Source organism: Microtus oregoni, unplaced genomic scaffold (assembly GCF_018167655.1).
Source record: "Microtus oregoni isolate MIOR12 unplaced genomic scaffold, Mior012 000008F_ref0000371, whole genome shotgun sequence".
NCBI classification, from domain to species: Eukaryota; Metazoa; Chordata; class Mammalia; order Rodentia; family Cricetidae; genus Microtus; species Microtus oregoni.
This window is the reverse complement of record NW_024543067.1, coordinates 3,219,965-3,242,387: the sequence shown is the minus strand read 5'-3', so window position 1 is coordinate 3,242,387 and position 22,423 is coordinate 3,219,965. Positions and strand designations below refer to the sequence as shown.

Sequence of the window (22,423 nt, the reverse complement as noted above, 5' to 3'; positions counted from 1 at the left end):
TGGGATCATGCTGTGTCCGGTTTCTTTAGTGTATCAATATGAATTCCTTTTTAGGTTTTACTTTTTATTACCACGTGTATGTATAATGTGGGGAGAGCATATGCAGGCCACAGTGCTCCTGCAGAGGTCAGAGAGAGGACCAGTCCCAGGTGACCAGTCTTTCCTTTCCACCAGGACCGAATCCAGGTCATTGAGTTTGCATAGCAAGCTCTTTACTCTCAGTCTACTCATGGCCCCTATTCCCCTCTGTGGCTGGAGTTTTCACTGTGTGGAGGGTGGAGGTCCTTCATCCTGTCCTTTGTCAGCTGGAGGACAATGACTTGTTGCACTTTTTGGCTACTGTGAATGGTGTTGCCGTGAAGGCTTCTGTACAGCTTTTTTTAAAAAAAAAAAAACACATGTCTTCAATTACTTCAGGTACATACCTAGGTATAATTGCTGGGTCATAAGTAACTCTGGGTTTAACTGACTGAGAACAGCCCTACCAGCAGTGTTGTGGCGGGGGGGCGGTGTGTGGGGGTTCTCATTGCTCCTTGTCCTTGTCAGCACTTGTTAGCATCTAGGATATTATAGCCATCTAGTAGATATGACATTGAGTTGTATCTCATTGCTGTTTTTGATGGCAATGAAGTTCGGCATCTTTAATGGTCTTCATACCATTAAAATATCTTTGGAGAATTGTTTATTCAAGTTCTTTGCTCATCTTGAGTTGTCTTTCTGTTGTAATTATAGTTCTTTATATATGTGATTTTTAGAATCTGGTCAGGTATATGATCAGCGAATACTTTTCTTCCATTTGGTGGGGTTGTGTTTCATACTTTGCTTTTGTGTGTTTGTATGTGTGTGTATAGTGTCCTACTTAATAGTGTAGGACTGTGCACATAAGCACACGGGTGTATGCGCACCCGTGTGCTTGTGCACATGGAGACTATATGGAGGTGATGGGTGTCTTTCTTCAATCACACTCCATAGTTTTACACACACACACACACACACACACACACACACACACTACTTTGAGACAGGGTCTCCCTTTGAACCTGCAGCTAATCAATTCCAGGTAGGCTGACCAGCCAATGGGCTTCAGGCATCCATCTGTCTCTATTCCCCCAGAGCTGAAATCACAGGCATATGCTACTATGCCTGGCTTTTTACATGGATTCTGGGAAATCTGAACTTGGAGAATCTGAACTTAGGTCTTCAGGGTTATACAGCAGGTAACTCAGTAACTGAGCCAAAGATCAGTCCCTTTCATTGAATTTTGGTCACAAAATTTTCAATTTTGATGAAGTCCAATTTACCTATTTTCATTTGTTACTTTGTTTCTGGTTTCAGAGCCAAGAAACCAAGGTCAAACCAATGTCATGAGGATTAGCCTTATTTTTCTTCTAATAGTTCATTAGTCTTAGCTCTTAGATTAGGGTACATGCTCCACTTTGAGTTAATTTTTATATATCGCTTAAGGTAGGAAGCTAACATCATGGTTTTGCCTATGGCTAGCTAGTTGTAAGTGGCAGTTATTGACGCCAGTGTCAATTCTTTCATCCGTCGGCCCTTCCAGACAGTTTTACCGCACATTTTAACTCTGCTCCTTCGATCCCTAGCCTGTGTCAGTGCCGCAGTGTCTTCTTTTAGCCTGTTCGTGGGTTCTGACATCAGAATGTGATGATTTTTCCAAGCTTACTATTAGAATCGAAGACAGTTTAAACAATTTTGGTTTCTTTGTAGTTCCTAATGAATTTTTCAAACCATCAACATTCATTTCTGCAAGAGTAAGGGGAAACTGACAGAAACTGTAGCTTGCTCTATGTAGCAGTGCCCCGTAAATTTTTCTAAGTGATGAGCACAGATAGCTCATTTACTAGTATTTTCTTTCAGTGGTATTCTGTTTGTAGGCTTTCATTTAAATGTCTTACATCAACTTGGTTAAATTATGCTGCCACTGTTTTATGTCTTTTAAAGTTATTATAAAGGAGACTGTTTTAATTTCTTTTTCAGATTGTTTACAGTTAGTGTGCAGAAACCAAGATGGCTTGTATGTGTACTGTGTCTGCATCTTTCAACGTTTAATTTATTTATCAATTTTAAGTTTTAAGTTGTGTATGAATCTTCTATGACTTGACATTGCATGATGCCACCCAATAAAAAGGTCCTAATCATTCTTTTGAAGTTATGTGTTTGAACTCATTTTTCTTACCTACTTTTCCTGCAAAGAATCTTCAGTAGTACAATACTGAATAGAAATGGCATTCCTTTGTCTTCTTGATCAGGAGTGACATTTTCCTCTTTCATCATTATCTGTGATGCTATTTATCTGTTTTTTGTTGTCATAAGAATCCTGTAATAGGCTGTGGAGGTTCCCCTCTGTTCCCAGTCTGTTGAGGGGTTTCTTTTTCAGTCGTGGGAGGAGGGAGCTGCATTTGAATTTCCCAGTTGCCATTTTGTCACCTCTCCCCAGCGTTAGCTTTTTGATGTAGAGATTCTAGCTTACTTTGTTCAGTTTTGTTTTCTGTTCATGATAGACAGCAGAGACTTTGAGTATGTTAGGTAATGATTGACTGAATGAAAAATATACCACTGAGGTTTATACAAATCCCTGTAAGACATGATATTCTCATTTTACAAAAGAAGACACAGAACCTCAAAGTGATTTTCTAGCTCCCCTAGATGACACAGTTCATACAAGCGGCAGAAAGAAATTCAATCCCACATATATGACCCCCGAAGTCTCTCTCTCTCCTTTATATTGCACTGCTCCTTCAGGTGTCAGGAGATGCCAGTTCTGTTGTATGTAACTGGTTTTGAAGTATATTCCTATCCACCACTACACCTGCCACCAAAATAACCCCACAGCACAGACTGAATCTATTTCCTCGCGTAGGTACAGAAACTAAGGCAAGAGAGAGCAAATAGCCTGTAATTGGATTGGAAGATTGGAGATGAATCCAGATGCTTCGATTTCAGTATTTCTTCTTGTCTCTAACTAATGCAAACAGCTTACCAGGGTTCTTTCTCTTCCAATACATTATCACACGAAAACCAGGACCTGGAGATTCACACCTGACTCCCATCTTGGGCCCTCTTTGAACATCTAGTCCTATTGATTTCACATCTCATTCATCTTAAACATATCCCCATATCCTCCTTCTGTTGCTGGGATTGAAGCTAGAGGCTTCATCTTTGCCCACTTGACATATTACAAAAGGCTCTTCACTGGTTTTCCTAACTGGGAAGATCATTGCACTCTATACTCCTTACATAGAGATCCCCACACACCAATGCAAATGTCAAGCATCCCCCTGCTCAGTCCCTGCTTTCTTCATCATAAAAAAAGCAAGTCTCTTGGAATGGCCCACAGGACCTCTGAGATCTGCCCTCCTTTGACTTCTCTAGTCTCATGTCCCCAGACATGCTATTTAGTATAGAACTCCAGAATACTACCTCACACACACACGTGTGCGCACACACACATGGACACATGCCTTTTAGTATAAACCCCCAGAATACTACCTCTTACAAACACACATGCATTTTAGTATAAAACCCAAGAATACTATTTATGTGCACATGCACACACACACACGCCCGCACACACACATGCACACTCTTTAGTACAGAACCTGACATACTACCTCTTCTACACACACGCAGGCATGCAAGCAAGCATGGGCGCGCACACGTCTCTACTAAAACACCCCACCCCAAAGACCTGTTAATTCACACTCTCTCCACGTCTTTACTCCACCCATCTTCGTCTGGGTCTCCCTGCACTCCTGCGCTGTTAGAGCAACCGTCACACTCCATGCCAATCCTCTGCTTATCCCTTTGCTGTCTTAAACAGACTGAGTTTGTGAAAGGTAGAGACTAGGCAACTCTTGTTTCTTCCTGCTTAAAAAAGCAAACAAAAAACTCACATGTGTGTGCATGCACTCATGAAGGTGTGCACATCTACATGCATGTAGGTCTCTCATTGAACCTGGACGCTAGACTTGCTAAACAGCAAGCATCTTCTATCCAGCTCTCTTCACCCCAACCCTCAGCACTGAGTTTACTTACAGGCACATGCCGCCATATTTTGTATTTACATGAGTTCTGGGAAGACAAACTCAGGTTTCATATAGCCAGTACTTTACCCACCGAGCCATCTCTCTGGACAGGCTACTCCCGCATTGGCAGTAACTTGAAGAATGCGGTACCCTCTTCTACCACTGAATAAAATTCTACAAATATTAGTGTGTTCATTTTCTTTTTACATTGCTAGGAAGCTCAATGTATTTAATGTCTCAGAGTACTGTGATCATATTTGCTCCAGAGTTTGGGGTATTTCTTACTCCTGCCTGCTGCATTTTCTTTTGTTTTTATTATTTTAATAAACTTTCTGAATGGATGCTTTCTTGGAAAAAGAATAAATATGTAAACATGTGTGCACTAAAAGTAAATTACTCCTGATTAACAGAAATAACCAGATAGTGAAGGGGACAAGCAGGAGAGCAAAGCAGGGGCATCTGCATGCAGTCACCTAAGTCAGGAGAGCTTGGGAACTCTCAGCTGAAGCCCGAGATTCCAGAGGCTCATCCAGCAGGTAATGGAAAAACCCTTCCTAGCCTCAATAACTAGTTCAAAGACCTGCAGCTTCTCTCTAATTTGCTCTTTTTGTATATTACAACAGAGCCTTGAGCAGAAGAGGTAGACATTTCCAACCTCCAATATCCAGTGAATCAGAACACGAGAGCTTGAATGAATTTAGTCATCTGTCACCAGCTCCCCGCAGAGAGAGGTGGCACTCATCATCCCGAGGGTAGGCCTCCATGTAAGAGACCCTGTCCCAATAATATGGAGGGGAGGGGTTTAGGACGAATGTATGGCATTGACTTCTAGTTTACATGCACACACACATGTATGTATGCATGCATGCCTGTAAATGAGGGATTAGTAAAGCACACATCGAATCAGTCACCATGCCTGCTGGGTTTCCCTGTTGTCCTCTTCTTGCCCCAAACCTCTCAGGACTTTGCATCAGCCTCTTTATAGCCTTGTCTGTTGCTACATTTCCATCTCCCTCCAGGCTCCATATGCCTAGGCCAGCCCTCTGCTTCGACCCTGTTACTGGGGCCTTACAATTCAGCTTAGGCTGGAGCACACAAGTGTACCCTATCTTCTCCACATTCACAGATCTCCAAGTTCATTGCTCTGGCCATCTCCAGAAAGACCTTTTCTCCTTCTGTTGCCATGGCTGTCTAGGCGATTGCTTTCTCCATTCCAGGGCACGCTGGTGTAGTTTAATTGGCCCTACCCCTTCACCATCCGGGTACTTCTATTCACCCTTCAAGACTTACGTAGTCGCTTGATGACCTCAGCATTTTGCTTCTCACCCCCAATTCTCATTGTAACTCCATTGCTGCTTCATCCCCAACTGGGCTGATACCCCATAATTCTGCTTCATCCACAACTGGGCTGATACCCCATAATTCTGCCTGGCCTCAGAAATCCTCAGTGCACCTGACACACTGGGTAGACATGCTCACAGCAGACATCTAGAATAGGCCTTCCAGTCATGTTTTCCACAAATCTGATATGAGTCTCACCAGCTTGTCACTTTTATAATTTTTCTAAGCCTTCTGAATTTATTAAATCTACCTAACTAGACTAGTGTTCTTCACTTGTCCCTTGCCTAGTCACCAAAATATATATTTAGAGTCGACTAAGGTTTGTTATCAAACTACAGCCACTGGTCCTACATGTCATTTATTTAAAATCCTCTCCTTGATTTAATTGGTGCATATATTTATCTTCTATGAAATTCTTACCAGCACTAAGATTTGTTGGGGGAACATTCTCTTCTAGTCCAGTAGATTAGTTAATACCATTTTATTAGCTTCCCTGGCCTGTTGTTTTTTAATATAACGTGACTTCTTCATATTAAAAAAAAAAAAACCCACAGGGATATTCTTGGTACACAGACAAGCGAAGAAAACAAAAAGCAACCAGAGTGAAATACCTATAAGCTCCCAACACATAGATCAATTACCATTCTAACAAAAGAATAATTATCATTTTAATGCAATGACTTCCATTGAACCATCTTGCCAGATTACCTGACATTCTCTGGCCTTTCTGTAGAACAGCCTGGCTAACCATTACAGGATGCTCGGTGTTCCTGGAGAGGGTGTCAGGCTCTGGCACCTTTGCCTGTTTTAGTGTTAGCCGGCTGTGGTTGGCAGAAGTCAGGTGTGTTTGCTGGCGTATGTAATGCCGGGTGATGGACGCTCTATTGTTTACCAATACAGGCATGACCAGAGCAATTGTATGAAAATTGATACTTCGAAAAACTAAATGCCTGGGAAAGAGTCAAGAAAGGCAAACTACTGAAAATAATGTTCATGGATGTGAGATATGCAAACACGGGAAAGAAAACTATAAAAATATTTGCAACATAGTTGGTAAACTGCTGACCCATTTTTAAAATTCAATATTTCATGTTTACTCTTTGGATGTGACACTATCCGCTAGTATTAATTATTCAAAAATCAGTCAGTAGACAACCTTAGAGGAGTTTATGAATCATAAAATTAGCAGACCTTTGTCAAAGATTAGCCAATAACCATGTGCCACACCTGCAATTTCATCACCTGAAAGGCTTGAGGCAGGAGGATCATAAATTCAAGGCCAGTCTATATTACATAATGAGACCTTGTCTCAAACACCAAAAAAACATTGGCTATGAAAATTTACATATCAAAATTTAGAAAGTCCCCGAACACCTTCCTATCTAAACAAGTTTAAATTAACCTATCAGCTGCTGAGCAGTAACTCATCCCCTATACTTCTAAACTGCTTAGACTATTTATCAAGTAGAGTAATGATGTCAACATTCTTCCCCCTTGCATTTTTCTGACTACACAATGAATGTTATCCTAATCTATTAACTATTATTATATCACATTTACAGCCCATTCTGCCCAGTTTTTCCTATTCACCTTCTGTGCAGCCACAGCTTTTACTTAACATTTAAAATGTCTGTCCCTGTATTGATTTTTTCTCTTTGTTGGAAATGTCTAAAAGAGATAAAGAAAAGATTTAAATGTAGTCTTATGCCCAGGCCAGGGTTTCTTAACTATCTTCCTTTCTTATTTTTCACTTGTTGCTCTTTGGGGACGCTGGGGGATTTTGGTTAAAATTATTTTGTTGAAAGCTGCACAAATCCTTTAGGTGAGATGGGGAAAGTAACGGACCACATATCCTTAACATCATGTCTCCCAGTGTGAGTCACAGGAATTTCATCTTAAAGGCAATTTCTCTGAGCTGTTGCTGCTCCAGGCTGACAGACTTGGCCTAGGAGCTTGGTAAGATCTCAGGAACTTTAATATTTCTATTAAAAATTCGAGAAGGCCACGTGATGGCTTGATATAGCCGTTCTTTTTCCAGGATCCTAAAGTCAACCTAGTAGACTCTGATCCTAAAGTCAACCTAGTAAAACTATGTTTCTTAGAATTTGGACAATAAATGAAGCATGCCATCAAATTCAAGGCCCCACTGCCATGTGTTACATTGAAAATAACAACAAGGAGAGGGACGATCTTGTGTGTGGGTTACTACCACAGCTCCTGATGAATGACGGAGCCAAGCAGCCTCATGGGACATTGGCCTCCTTTGAACTGCTCAACCTTGGTGAGAGCTCAGAGCTGTCTATCTATCTGTCCAGCCCAGATTTCAGTCGCTCCGTGTGCACGAAGCTGGGCTGCGTGAGCACAGTCAGTACATTTTGGTCAGTGACTGAATTTATGAAGATGGTCTCCTCCTCTAAGATCATTTTACCCAGGGATTCTGCACCCATCAATGTTCGTATAAACATATTCGAAGATGTTTACACAACAGTGACATCAGCTAATGATGCATTTTTTCAGAATATATCCCTGCCATTAAGTCACACGTGTCAAAGAGCTTGGATTTCCTATGTTTTCTGAAGTTTGGGGCTCTATTACAGGGTGTACTTTTCATGACCATAAGCACAGAAAAATGACTTTTGGGGACTATTCAGGAAATGAGACTTTTCACAAGCTCCTTAATCATGAGGATTATATAGGCGAGGGGAAGTAATTCTGTATCTGAATGATGCCACAAGTCTAGACGGGTTAGTTCTTCAGCATCTCAAACACCTGTACTATTTGAAGATGCCTCACAAAAGCTGTTACCAGCTCCTTTGAGCAGTCTGGAATACACACCAGGGCTATCTAGGCATCACTCAGAAGCTAGGCCTCAGGAAAAATCCCAACTTGCAAAACAAGGAGAGATTGACAGGTGTTGGCTGCAGATCCTCCACTTAGGAAGCCTATCCCTTCCTAGTCCCTAGCGTCACTGCAAATGGTTAGTTTTGAACAAACTTGATATTTTACAAACTGTAAGGGGGCACAGCTTCAGGTTAAATGATGACCTGCCCCCAATGCACACACCCACTAATTCACTACAAACAGAGGCTTTGGGCACCTGAGCCACTGCACCTGTGCAACGAATTCTTTCCCTGGGGAAGGTCACATACGGAAGCCTTTCTCTTCTACCTGGATTGGACTCAGTCGTAACTCTATCAGTTATATAGCCACACGGTCACTCAGATACCAGCAATGAAGGCTGGTTAGGCGGTAGATGACTTTAGACTTTAGAAACACTTGGTATGTTAATATTTCATAGTCCAAGCCCCTGGAACATGTTCAGATGAGGAGTTCTAGGAAGTCCTCGGCTACTCTTACACCAGTCACCTGACCTGAAGTCAGGACTACTTCCTATCCACTGCCACTATAGGTGTGGGAAAGGGTTAGGACACAGTAGACAATGATACTCTTTCCTATAAAATTTTATTTATTACATAAAAAATTCTATACATTTGTTAGACTAAAATACAGTTTTCATTATAATTCTGGCAACTGAGTCCATACAGAGAAAACGGCACTAGACCAGCACTTTTTCTTCTTCATTCATATTTCTGCACAAGTAAAAGATTTCAAAGCTCCGTTTCATGTAAGCTCATTGAACTCTGAAGCCAGAGGGAATGTTATCCAGCTCAGAGCTCCAGGCGGTTCATCTGCCTGCAAGAGCTGATTGCTCCAGAAAGTGAATTGCTTAATATACATAGTTCTTAAGTCCCGTGAGAGTATAATGCTCCGTGTGCAAAGTCTGCACTGTGTTAGTCATGACAGCCAAAGACACGAGGGCTACAAGCACAACAGGGGGGCATGTTCAAGCACCTACATGTTTGTTTCCTCCCATGCATAGTGTGGTGACGCCATAATAAGAACCAACCCAAAATAACATGAAGGGAAATGACCACAAACTGGAGAATCCATGGAAGGCTCAACTGTGTCCTTCTATTTCTAGTGGAAAGAGACAAGACGTGACACAGAAGCTCATTTCAACACTCTGAAAATAGATACAAATGACAAATGACCAAAATGGGACGGAAATGCATTAGAATGTTCTGTTTATGGTCTCATCACCCAGGACAATGGCTAGGCTTGACATGGGCCGGAAGACAGCCTGAGAGAACAAGACCAGGTCCCCGTTGTATTGACAGGTCTTCAAAGCTTGGTTGTCTCTAGTCTACAAGTTCTAGCCTAAACTCAAGTTCAGGAAGGCTGGCCCAGACAGGACAGACAGTTTGGCTGTTTGGTAGGCGAAAGACAGGCTTTGTCTTTGGTTGTTTTTTGCAGCGCCTCTGTCATTTGTTAGATCCTTCATGCTCTTCCCTGAAGAGCATGAAGTTGTAGAGTTCTCCCCCTTGTCTCGTACCCTAACCAGGTAACAATCCACTTGAACTGACTACAAGATCTAGTAGAAGTGCATTTAGTGCTCCTAAATATTCTGAGACTGACACCTTGAAACTTCTTCTCAAATACTTCAGAGCTCCGAAAGAGGATGGAAGGCATCAGAAAGCATCAATCAAGACAGCAGCAGAGCAACACACAATGAGCTGACTATGTCCTTAGGATCATCTTGGAAGTTAAAACTCAACAAGTGCTGAGCAGAGTACTCGAACCCAGAGGCCAGGGAGAGTGTTAGTTTATAGTGCCTGGTCAAAACCTTCAGCCTCCACATTTCTATGTAATATGTTTCCAATACAATGTACGGGGCAAGGGGCCCTGTCCTGACAACCACATGGTAGACAAAAAGGGTGTCCACAGCTTTTAGAGGCTGATAAGAGTAGCCCACCAGACCCCTTCTCTCTAGACGTATTCTCCAAATCTTTCCACGGCTTACTTTCTTCCACGTGTAAAATCCATTTCTCCAGCAACAACTAGCACAAATGACATTCCTAACCAGCAGGATGCGTAGGTAAAGTCAAAGACAAAAGCCAGGAAGTTCCCTTTAAGTCACGTATTTATTTTCCATGGCAATCAATCAAGTTACTCAATTTTTCCCACCTATTCTACCCATTTACAGCAGTGGGCTCTCCATTTACAGGTGTTAAGGGTTCAAGGTAGAGAGTTGACTTCTGTTATTTCTTCACTGGCCTGCCAGCTAGATTACTACTGCTTTGTTGAGCCAGACAATAGAGATAGTGGTTTAACATCTGACACTATGAACTGGGATGCACCAGGGTTGAACCTTTAATAAACTTCTACCCGCCTTTTCAAGGGCCTAGAGAGTCTTCCTGGAGAGCTGCTACATACCTAAGAGTGAGCTGTGGCAGCAATGGACTCTTCAGGCCTCCTCAAGCAGGAAGAAAGGAGTGGACACAGAAAATGGAGGCAGGACCCACTATCAGAGTGGTCTAACCCTGCTCTCTACTGCACGGGAAACCTAAAGACAGCCAACATCTGGTGCGTGTGTGCATGTGTGCATGTGTAAGCGCTTGCGTGTGTTGGGTGGAGGGGTTGGTGTTGAACTTTGAACTTCTACTCCCAGCACCAGCAACTTCAACTAGTCACTCAACTTTTTTTTTTTTTTTTTTAAATCAAGTACCTGCTCTCGTTCAGTTAACTCATTATCATTGTCTTCATCTGTTTTCCTTCGTGTTGACAGATGTATTTTAAAGACGGGTCTATGCTGGTCACAGTACGCCACATAATGCCGTATCTGAGTACATGAAAATAACTGTGCTATGTGTAGATGTGTGTAGATGTCTAAGGACAAGGATTCTCTTTTCATCTGTTTTAGGGTGCACCCGACTCCACTTGAAATAATTCCCCCAGGACACATTCCACCTCACACTTCCAAGGTAGAGCAAGATCGTGGTGGTGTAATGACCCCGCGATACCCATTCAGACCAGTGTGGTTTCTATGTGCAACCTGGAAGTGGTCAGAGATAATTAGCATCATCCCCGTGGGCAGGCAGTAGGCGGTCTAAGCACGTGGAGGAGGAATGTTGGAGAAATGCAGAGAGGTACATCTGGGAGGCGGTTCACAGCTTCCATGAGTGCAAAGGGACCATATGGTCATTCAAACCGGATTCAGAATTTCAAATACTAAATTTGGATACCAGCAAATGAAGAGAAAAACATCTGGAACATGGATAAATGAATCAATGTTTTCTTAATCAACTGGATCTTGATTGAATTATGAATAAATGCCTGATTTTTTTTTCTGAGCTTTCTGGTCTGGAAAAGAAATCACTTAGGCTGTCACTGAGTATAAAAATTGAAGATCTGTGTAATATTTGGGTCCCTAACAATTTCTTATCTTTTGAATAAATTCACGTTCCCCTAAAAAATACCCAAACTTAAATCCTGTATTTGTAATTGACAAAGGAAGCAATTGTTCATGCAAGAAAAAAAATCAATCGTTGGTCTATTGTTATGCATACAAAGAAATCAAAATGAGGAGGAAGAAAGAATAGTTCTACAGAAAAGGTTTTCCACAGAGAGACACAAGTTAAAAAGTTCTGCATTGAGGCTTTATAGAAAGATATTTTCAAAGTTTTAAATTTCGAATTGAAATTATCTTCTTAAAATATGGAATAAAGATTTGGCTCAAATTTATAAAATTCCAATGGGAAAAGTGTGTTTTCTCAAACTTTTCACTACAGATAATATATTGAATTTTCATAATGTTCTCAAGCTTGTTAACTTTAGACTTTTTTTCTTGACATACTCCAAGATCCTGCTTTTTCAGAAACTAGGCCATATGCCACTAAATGAAGACAAGCTAATTCTGCAAGCAGCCACTGTATATGAACAATGCCTACTTTCCAAAAGGGCTAACACGGACTCTGTAATATACACAGCTCCATGAATATGCATCGAAAGCAAAAGGCATTCTGCGCTATGAATATAGAACACAAATCTCTGCTTCGTGCATTTACTTCGGATCCCATAATTCTCTAATATATATTCACAGACCACATCTTAACTGTAGCAAGCCCTTCTATCTGTCAGACAGAATGCATGAAAGGAATACCGAGATTAACGGCATCAGGGGCATTGATAAACCTCCAGATTTCTGGCTGTGTGTTTGTCTTCCAAGTGGCCATCGGAAAGCAATATTGAGCTGACACTGATATTTTAGGGAAGAGGGGTGGTACTGGGCCTTGTGACAACTGCTCTTGTCACTGAACTATACCCCCAGCACAGAAATTACTTATTAAAAGATGAAAGCTCATAGAACCTTTCGAAGGAAACTTCTCAGAAATTGCAGTAGAGCTATTGGAGACCCCAAGTCAAACGAGAAGCTAAAAATAAAATAAAATGTTCACATCACCCTAACCTATAGCTCTGGTTTTGGAGCTGATTTCCCAATGCTGCTCTGCTAGTACAGGGACCTCCTGAAGGAGCACTCAGGACAAATGGCTGTGCACGGTATATCCGAGGCCCAGAGGTGGAGTGGGGTGGTGGCACCGTGTGGCTTGCAGATACCAGGAGCATGAATCTCCTGCACTATTCGGAGGAGGGAGAGGTATTTATGAGTCACACTTAAAGCAGCCTGGGACCAGGATAAAGTAGTCTATGCCTGACCAGGGTGGAATCTTCAGAAGGTGGCAGAAGGCAGACATGGTCCAAGGTATTGGGCAGAAGTTATATAATTAGAAGCTTAATGCCTTTCATTGAAAGAAGAAGAAAGAAAAGAAGGAAGGAAAAACTAAGAGTAAAAGGACAACTCTATCAAAGAAAACATACTTCAAGCATAATTTTTAAATACGCTCAGTAAGTACCTCCATTAGGGAAGACTGAGAACCAAGCCAACTAAGCTACTTAAATGGCATGGAGTTAGAACTTTATCATCTGTAGGCGAGGATGAAAACTTTTAATCCTAAACATTAACCATTGCATTAAATGGTTTCAAGGAACAACCCGTGTTGAGCTCTGCTCATCCATGCAGGGATTATACAATCTCAGTGCCCTGGCTAAGTGTTCACGGTTTATTATTATTGCACTAGCAAGCCTCTTACTGAAGATGGGGCTCATGGGTTCACACGGAAATAAACTGAACCCTTTTCCTCCCACATTACAGTAATAGGACAACTTATTCTGCAGGCAGGAGTCCAGCAGGTCTAAATCACGCACCAGGCTCTTAAAGATCTGACGGCAGAGATCATGTGGCACCGAGGACACCACTACCATTTTTAAAAGGAGCCCTCTAGTCTAATTCCAGAGACAGGACTCCAAAGTGTGGTGCTGAGAAACCATCCCAGAAAAAGGAGGAAGTCATACTATAGAACAAAGTGGTTTATAAAGTTAGTCAGGTGTCCAGATTTCACAGATAATTTTTGCGCTTGGTCTATTCTTCTCACTTGGGCGGAAGATGGAAGCGGTGAGCACACGGCAGTAAGGCAGCCCATAGCTAGGAGAATGACTTGCAGATGAATGGAGGAAGAGGCAGCAGGGATACCCAAGCGGAACACTTAAGTATTACTAAAAAGCCTCTGCCAGGCTTTCTAAAATCAGTCAGAGAATGGAGCTCAGGGCAGAGTGATATTCCATACATCAAATATCTCTCTGTGTGCATCCGCGTAATAGATATGCATATTTGCATATAACTATATGGCACACAAAATGTACTCAGGGAAAACAGCCTGGAAATTAATTGAACTCAAATGACATGGTTACACATAGATCATAGTTTCTAAACACAATGTTAGTAAAACAAAATTTATTTGTAAAACAGGACCTGTTATATAAAATGGCACACAATCAAGTTATACAAAAATACAAATTTTCTTTCTGATTACAGTTCTAGTTGCAAATGATAATTAGAAAGCATTCCTGGTGGTTTCCAGTAGCTGGAATTGCGAGCACATGGAACAGGGGCAGCAAGAGTCCATGATGCAGGGACGTCCAAGTGAGCAGAACCTGATTCCCAAGTTCAAGTCCGTCATCATGTCACTTTGGAGGGACACCTCCTAAAATGGCTAGCTCCTGGAATGTCTTCTGCTGGGAGACCCATCTTCCAGGCTTCTGCCCATTCTAACTTTAGTTCTCAATGTGTCTGAATATCCGAAATCTGGGTGGCTATGAGCCACACGGTACTCTGATTTTTCCCCCCTCTCACCTACTAGGACAGTTGTTAGGTTACATAATTAAATTCCATTTCAAATGATATAAAAGACAGCGACACTATTTGGCAACACTAGATGTTAGATGTTAATTTCTGGCAAATTGTTATTTCACAAGCGCTATGCTCTCAACACTGGTTTCCCGGATCCTGCTTAGAAATGAACTCTTAACTGTGTGTGTGTGGTTTGTTGTCATTTTAATCCAGACTCTTATTGCAAATACTCTGAAGGTTCAGAAATATTCATGAGCTTTGAAAAGAAACCAAGGCATTTAGCAGAATTTAGCCTAGCTAGATTAAAGAATACCAGTACTTAAAAAAGAAAATACAATTTACCTTTTGCAGCAATTTAAAGGTCCAACCCTTTGAAAGGAAGCACATTAGCAAACAGCTGCTTAGTGAGCCCTCAGGACGTTGTGTGCAATTCCATAACACCAGTCTAATTCACTGTCTAGGTCTGATAGGCAATGCTTTCTTTCAAAAGATTCTCCTTCCATGGAATGATAAATGCTGAGGCTTTTTTTTTTTTTACAGAGCCCGTATTTAGTGCAATAAGTTTAAAAAATTTGCTCTGAAATATTTACTTTACATTAACAAAAATAGCTTTTTTTAAAAAAATTGTAACAAAAAGGAGTTATCGCATAAACAGATCATGAATTATTCTTAGCAAATTACACTTTTTTTTCTTAAAGCATTCACCATTACAATAAGCAGAACAATGGAATATTAGCCATTCATATCTGGTAAGCTTTAGGAATGGAAAAAAAAAACCAGCAAAACATAATACCCCAGATGTACCCCCAAACATAAAGAACATTCACACTTGAGGATTAACAACACTAACCAGTTCTTCGGTTACACGTTGTAGAACTCTGGATACTCAACGGATGACCAAGGAGTGGAGCACCTGCCAGTGTGTTCAGATTTTATAGCGAGCATTTGAACAGATGGCCGTTTAACCCTAAGCTCCTGACCTGCCCCTGAAACAAAAGCAAAGCACTGGGATTCCCAATGCTTCCTGCTCCGTGTTTCTCTCTCTTTCATGCCTTCTAGAACTACCTAAGCTGAAAATCAATACACAGAAACATAAAGGCTAAACTTGCTGGGTGCCCCAGCTTCCTTTAAAATCAGGCCCACAGATGTGTGGTGGATGCTACTAAAACGTCAGAAAGGAAAAAGACGAAATACAAGAAAAAAGTTTGCATAATAAAGATTATCTACCCCTTTCTTTCTCTGTTTTCCTACTTTCTTCTATAGAAGCGTTAGGGTAAACTACAAATACCTGAGGAGTTGGTTACTTTTGAATGTCGGCTGACAAAATGCATGAGCTATTATGAAATTTCCCAAAACGGGCCCACTCGGATGCTTCTGAAAGTAAAATGACATGGCTTGTTGGATTTGGGGACACAGACTGAGAGCACACGCCTAGCCTGACACGCTAGGACTTATGCATCAGTGAAATAAGATTCTGATTTTAACGTATACCAGGGCAATCACCCCTGCAAGAACTTACACAAGAATTTGGTACAATAATTTTTACCTAGGTCAAGTAACTAAAGTTAAAATTTCCTCTAGTTATTAAAAATGTTAATCAGATATGAATCTAACATTTCCATTAAGACAATTACAATTGAAAACATTAAACGACGGAAGTTGCCTTGTAAAAGCCACCCGTATGAAAGGAGTACATGTTTGACAAAAATAAGCATAAAAAAGGTATTAAATCCCTGTTCCTTTTCTCTGATTTTGGCTGATTATGTGTGTGTGTGTATATACATATACATATATATACACACATACATATACATATATACACACACCCACACACACAAATACATAGTTATGTGTATATATTGTTTTGGAATGTCAATGGGGTCCATAACCGCCGGCTATGTTCAAGCAGAACTTGCTCCCGAAGCCTAGAAGACAAAGTCATACAGAGTATAATCTTAGAAAATTACCATTGAAAGGAGATATGAATGATGCTATTAGCATACACACATGGTCACAACAACAAGAAGGCAAAATAAGTTGAGATTCCTCTCTTGAATCTAGGATGCTGGGATACTGCAGGCCATACTTCCTTCAGGGTCACCAGAGAGACACGCATAGCCTACTCCCCCACTACTGCCGCCCACACCCCCAGAGAGCTTGGGCTTCCCCTCTGAAACCTTATCCTTGAATGGCAGCAGACAGCCAGATCTCCAAAGCATTACACTCAGCAAACTCTTCTAAGAATTGGAGAGAGACCTCAAGAATCTTAAAACGTTTTTTAAACTATTGGGGCTCTCTTAAACAGTTCAAAAAGAAAAGTGGCAGTTTCTCATTTAGTGAACACAATCCCCTATTAAGTGGACAATCTGACAACCTCATTTTAAAAAATATTTGTACAGGATAAAAAAAAATCTAAATGAAAGCAGCTCATATGGAGGGAGACAGGCAGCAGTGGCTGTTGCTATACATATTACATTACAACACAGACATGATGCTCTCTCAGGGATGTTGCTATACATATTACATTACAAAACAGACATGATGCTCTCTCAGGGAGAGCTTTCGCCTGAAGAGGATCACAGCACATGAGAACACGTAGTTCACTTTCAGTGGTGAAGGTCTCAGGTGATTGACTCCTTATGACACGAGGGCTGGGGGACAGCAGGTGTCAACTCTGGTCGTGTTTACTGGGCATGAGAAGAAATGTTTAATGTCATGCTTAAGAAGGGCAGCTGGCCTCTTACATTCCCCACTGCTCTGGGGGCGGAGGGGGGGGTCTTCTTTACTTACAGTGAGAGACATTCTCGGAGGTCAAAGGCTGTAGTGCCCAACACACCAGAAGGACAATGCACACAAAAGATGTGTTTGGGGACTGAGCTTATACAAAAAGCTATGAACTGATGAACAACATAAAGTGAAGGCAAAACCCAATGAAGATCTTAACACATTTCTTGGGGAGCCAGTCACAGCCAAAAACTGGAAATACTACTGAGAGAAGGCTGTGGGTTCTAATGGAACGCTAAGAAACTTGGGCAATTCTCTTAGGATTAGTGTCTATAAATTAGGGTTTCTGGTAGGGAAGGGATACTTGTATTCCGGTCTACCACAATTTACCTTCTACTTACTAAGAGTCATGTTGGAAATACATTCCAAGGCCATGGCCAAATTGGCTGGTCTTCAACTTCAAATATTTCTACCTTTCTTAAAATGTTTATTAATGAATATTGATTTAATGGAGGCTTCAACTTACACAAAGGAGGGAGAGGCAAGCTAGGATCTTTACAGGTTTTTTTATGTACATATGCATGTATATGTATATACACACACACAAACACACACGCCCCTTTAAAGTTTTAGGCTTAGATTCTTTATTTCCTAAACAATGAGGACATCCAGGCAGTAGAAGTGACATTCTTCATGTCACTGCCGGGTTGGCAGCATGGTTCTAGTTAGACCAGTATAGATTTGAGACATGTGCTATTACACTCCAAGAGAATATCTACAAGAGAAACAACTCGGGGGTACTAAGCTGATCGTCACTCTGCTCTACCTAAGTATTAGTCATCTCTCTGTCTAAATCTATTATCATCTGTGACTGAAGGGAGAAACGGATTACTTTTACAGCTAAGGTGTGAGAAGAGCAAGCTGTCTTACCAAGATGGAATGTGGCTATTGATGGAAATCTCCTTGTTTGCAGGCGAAAGGAACTCAAAACCAAACCAAATAAACGGACAGACAGGAATAACAACAGCAAAGAAAGTACATTCTGAGCAACAGAAGAAAAAGTCCGCAAAGAGGCAAAGACGGCAATGTAAACAAAAGTTATCGTTTTTTAAAAAAGGAGGAACATGAACTTCAGCGAGCTGAAAGGAACTTCCGGGGTCACCTTCCACAATGATGAAAATGAACTGCTGCTCCGAGCATGCTCCTCAATGCCCAGTGGGAAGACAACTATACACTGACAGCCAGAAAACAAAGGACCAGTTCTGACTGGAGCAAGCCATCACCCCTGGCCCTGAGCCTGGCAGGGGCGCTGTTCCTTTCAGCTCACTTTGACAGATGGTAGTCTCATCTGGGACACGAGTTCTGCCATCCACGTGATGGGTAAGCAGACAAACAGAAAGAGCAGCATGTCCTGCGTGATACAGATGACAAACGCGTCTCCAGAGGACGTGCAGTCAGTGAGGACAGAGAGAGACAAGTAGTGAAAGTGGAACTCATGGAGGGCGGCCACCTCCTCAGCGCCACCTACCATAGGCTTTAGCTCTCTGGCATCCGCGACGCCTCCCTTACCAGCTTCTTTCATTGCCTTCCTACTGTTTTCCACAAATTCCTGAAAGACATGGACCACATGGCATTACTGGGGGATCTTTTCAGATTTCAGTCAGCAGGTGAATTTTAATGGTGCAACCTTATGTGGTAAACAATACTTGAGTGAACAGATAAATTAGTGAATATGTCAGGACGGATTGCAATTCGCAGATGTAAAATCTCCTCTGTATTCCCATTCTGACATTCTCACCTTGGCTCCAAGAGATAATGTTGGTTCGAACCAACAGTTTTAGGAGCATGCTTTTCCCCACACTGAGAACATCTCTTTTGTCTAGTTTTGTTTTCCATATGAAGATACAATGAACCAAAAATAGTTTGCTTCAAAAGCTTCTGGTTTGTAACTATATATATGACAGGGTTTCACTATGCAGCCCTGACAGCCTGCCACTCGCTCTATAGCCCAGGCTGGCTTTAAACTCACAGCAATTCTCCTGCACTGCCTAGGATTATAGATATGCACCACCACATCCCACTCATCAGCCTCTGCTTATAACAAAGACCTAGAACGCAGTTCTAGTAAGCATGAAATATCTTTAAAAAACAGCACCCCTACATCCCGGAAACCAAAACCAAACCACAGGTCAGCTACTTTCAAAGTCTCTCTCTAGCCTTAGCATTCCGTCCTTATCACCCGTATCCTGCTACTGCGAGCTCTAGCTAGTGCTCTGTGAAGCAGAGCCATGGAGGCATCAAGCATAAAGTTTGGTCCGAAGAGGTTAGAGTAGGCGCCTCCCCAGGGGCTGTGCTGCCCTATCAAAGCCTGTAGAATACTCCTCCCCAGTACCCTCAGCATCCCTACAGAAGAAAACCAAGGGGGAAAACTATTTTTGTCAGAGCATGGCGGTTCCCGCCTCCAAGTCCAACACCAGGGAGATGGAGGCGGGGAAAGCACACGTTCAAGGTGAGCACGGACTACATAAGAGTTTATCTTAAAAATAAAAAATTGATTAACAGCAATGTCCCTTGAACTGCTCTATCACAGAAGACCGAAATGCAGGTGCAACTCCACAGAAAACAACCAGACAGAATTCACTGAGGACTTAGGAAAGCATCCAACGTTTAGTTCACGATGCTCTCAGTAAGGGACTATCAGTATCAAACAGCTCAGTTCAATTACCGTCAATTTTTCACTACTGAACTAAAAAAAAAAAGCTATTCACACATTTATTTCAGATTCAACTGGATACTCCACACTGTGAAAAAATGGCTCCTTGTTTCAATGCACCGTATTCAGTCTTAAGTATCTTTAGTTTGATGCCATTTAGCAACAATAAAACTGAATTTACAGCGATTTTAAAATATTTTAATTTTTTAAAAACATTTTATGCACATGTACATATGTGCACCATGTGTGTGCAGGGCCCAAGGAAGCCAGAAGAGGGTGTGGGACCCCCTGGAGCTGAAGCGACAGAAAGTTCTGCAGGAGCCATGGGAGTGCTGAGAGCTGTCAGCTGGTCCTCTGCCTGAGGGGCGCATGCTCATAACCACTCTCCAGGACCTCGAAGCCTTTTAATATGGCTTTCAGATTGTTTCCAAATTCAACTGACTTTCTAATACAGACAAACTTCAGGGGCTGCACAGATAAATCTGGATACAGTATGCTTATGAAGAGTCAGTACAAAAAACTTTTGACATTGTATTCCCTGTATTCATTAGGAATGCCTTTAACCTGGCCTGTGGGTTTAACCAGGCTAGATGGTAGTAATAGCCTTGGGTAAGTGGTTGCTAGAGAAAGGCAATCAGGATAGGAAAACAAGGGTTTTGTCTTTAAGAACTACTTCAGGAAGGACACTGGGATCAGTGGCTAGAAGACATGTTTTAAAAGTCCATTCAAATCTGTGTAGTGCAGAGAGGGCAGACAGGATGGAAGAGTTTTTAGAACTATTGAGACTATTCTTCAGTAGGTAGATCTGAAATGGTCTCTTCCGTACCGAGAAGACCTACCTCAATTTTTCCAAGACAAACTTGACTTGTGATTAAGTCCTAGAATGTTAGTACCAGATTGTCTGTGGGAATTAACCACACTGTGTTTTGAAAACACTGTTCCCACTTTTATCCCTCAAGTCGTGGAGAACGTTTCAAGCACTTACCATCAGCACTTTATCCATATAGAATTCCCGGCCAGGGCTCCCGTCATTATATTTTGTATCAATGGCAAAACACAAGAACAATACATCCACTACCATTTCGTAAATGGACAGGAAGCAATGGGCGACTAGGAAAGCAAAGAGGCAGACGATGATCAGAGGCAGCACCCATACTGTGTAGTCTTGCTGGTAGTTGAGCAGCATAATGCCAGCCAAGCCCGTGCTGCAGACTATCAGCACCTGGAGCAGAGAGAGCAGAGACCACACTTAATACCCCACGGCCGCCAGTCGTGCGTCTTCATCGCTGCAGACTTAGAAAGAACTCTTCGTCAGTGACGGGTGCACACGGCTGTCCCACCTCAAATTAAAATGTACATGCTACCTATAACTACACAGAAAGTCACTCACAGGCCTCACATAAATTTAAGAACACACATTAGATGATTTATACTTACATTAAAGGTAACTCAGTTTTCCAAATGTCGTATGGTTCATGAAAAACCTCACTCACTCAGAATCTAGCAATAAATTTTAAGATAAATGGGTGAATATTTTTAAAAAGTTGGGTTACGTGTATAAAATTGTTGATGCTGGAACTGATATATGTTTTTTTAAAAAAGTATTCCTACATATATAAATTGTATTATATACAAAAATAATAAAAAACTTTTCATTGCAATCTAGAGCAATATTATAAATATTTGGCAAATACTTCCTTAATTGTATAATTTCATCTTCTGAGTGATTCAGAACTTATTTAATCATTTTCCTACTGTTAGAGATTTATAGTGTTTTCAGATATAAATGATACTGCAACAATCAACTCTCTTCTTCAAAGTTGTCCGCTGTTTCGTATTTTATTTCATGTGGACTATATGGTAAGTATAATGTAATTTTCCATAAAGCTGAGGTTTGGACTACGTGTGAAGCAAAAACTGCCCAGTGTATCCACATCCATGCTAAAACTGAAAGAAAAATCAGCTTGGTCCTGGTGAAGAACCATCGAAAGCTTCCTTGTCACATGTATTTCAGAGTTCTTTTTAAGGCATTTTATTTCAGCTTACCAATAATGTTACAAATACTTGATGCTAAACATTATCAACCCCATTTCTCAGACTGGGGGACACCGTCGGAAGTATCAGCCAACCTATCCAAGGCCACAGAGTAAGGAAAAAGCTTATTTTACTGTTTTAAAAGTAACTTTCAATGTTATAATGTTATTATTAAAGATTTTATTTTTATTTTATGGGTATGCATGTTTGTAAACATGTATTTATGTGCACCACATATGTGCCTGTGCCCACAGAGACCAGAAGAGAGTCTCCCTGGAACTGGAGTTAATAGATGTTTGTGAAACACTGGTGGATTCTGGGAACTGGACCAGCGCCTTGTGCAAGAGCAGTAAATGCTCTTAACCCCAAAGCTATCTCCAGCCTACACTTATTTTACTATTAAAATTTTAATTTAGTAAATCACATTAAGAACTCCAATCAATTCCACTTCTGGGTGTCTAGGACTGAATTAAGGCACCA

At 41.3% G+C, this 22,423-nt stretch overlaps 1 protein-coding gene across 3 annotated transcripts in view; it reads right to left on the bottom strand.

Moving 5' to 3' along the window:
- The window catches only part of Slc44a1 (solute carrier family 44 member 1), a 157,280-nt gene that overhangs the window by 20,919 nt on the left and 113,938 nt on the right, over nucleotides 1-22,423 (bottom strand). Inside the window, exons 14-16 of one of the 3 annotated variants that reach the window (XM_041656920.1) lie at nucleotides 20,895-21,131; nucleotides 18,725-18,805; nucleotides 14,062-16,397 (exon numbers count right to left, since the gene is read on the bottom strand). In XM_041656920.1, coding sequence (XP_041512854.1) covers nucleotides 16,374-16,397; nucleotides 18,725-18,805; nucleotides 20,895-21,131 — 342 coding nt within the window. In that variant the 3' untranslated portion in view covers nucleotides 14,062-16,373. Of the gene's footprint in view, nucleotides 1-14,061; nucleotides 16,398-17,834; nucleotides 18,806-20,894; nucleotides 21,132-22,423 lie in introns of those variants that run through there. The other 2 variants (XM_041656921.1, XM_041656922.1) reach the window with 2 other exon arrangements.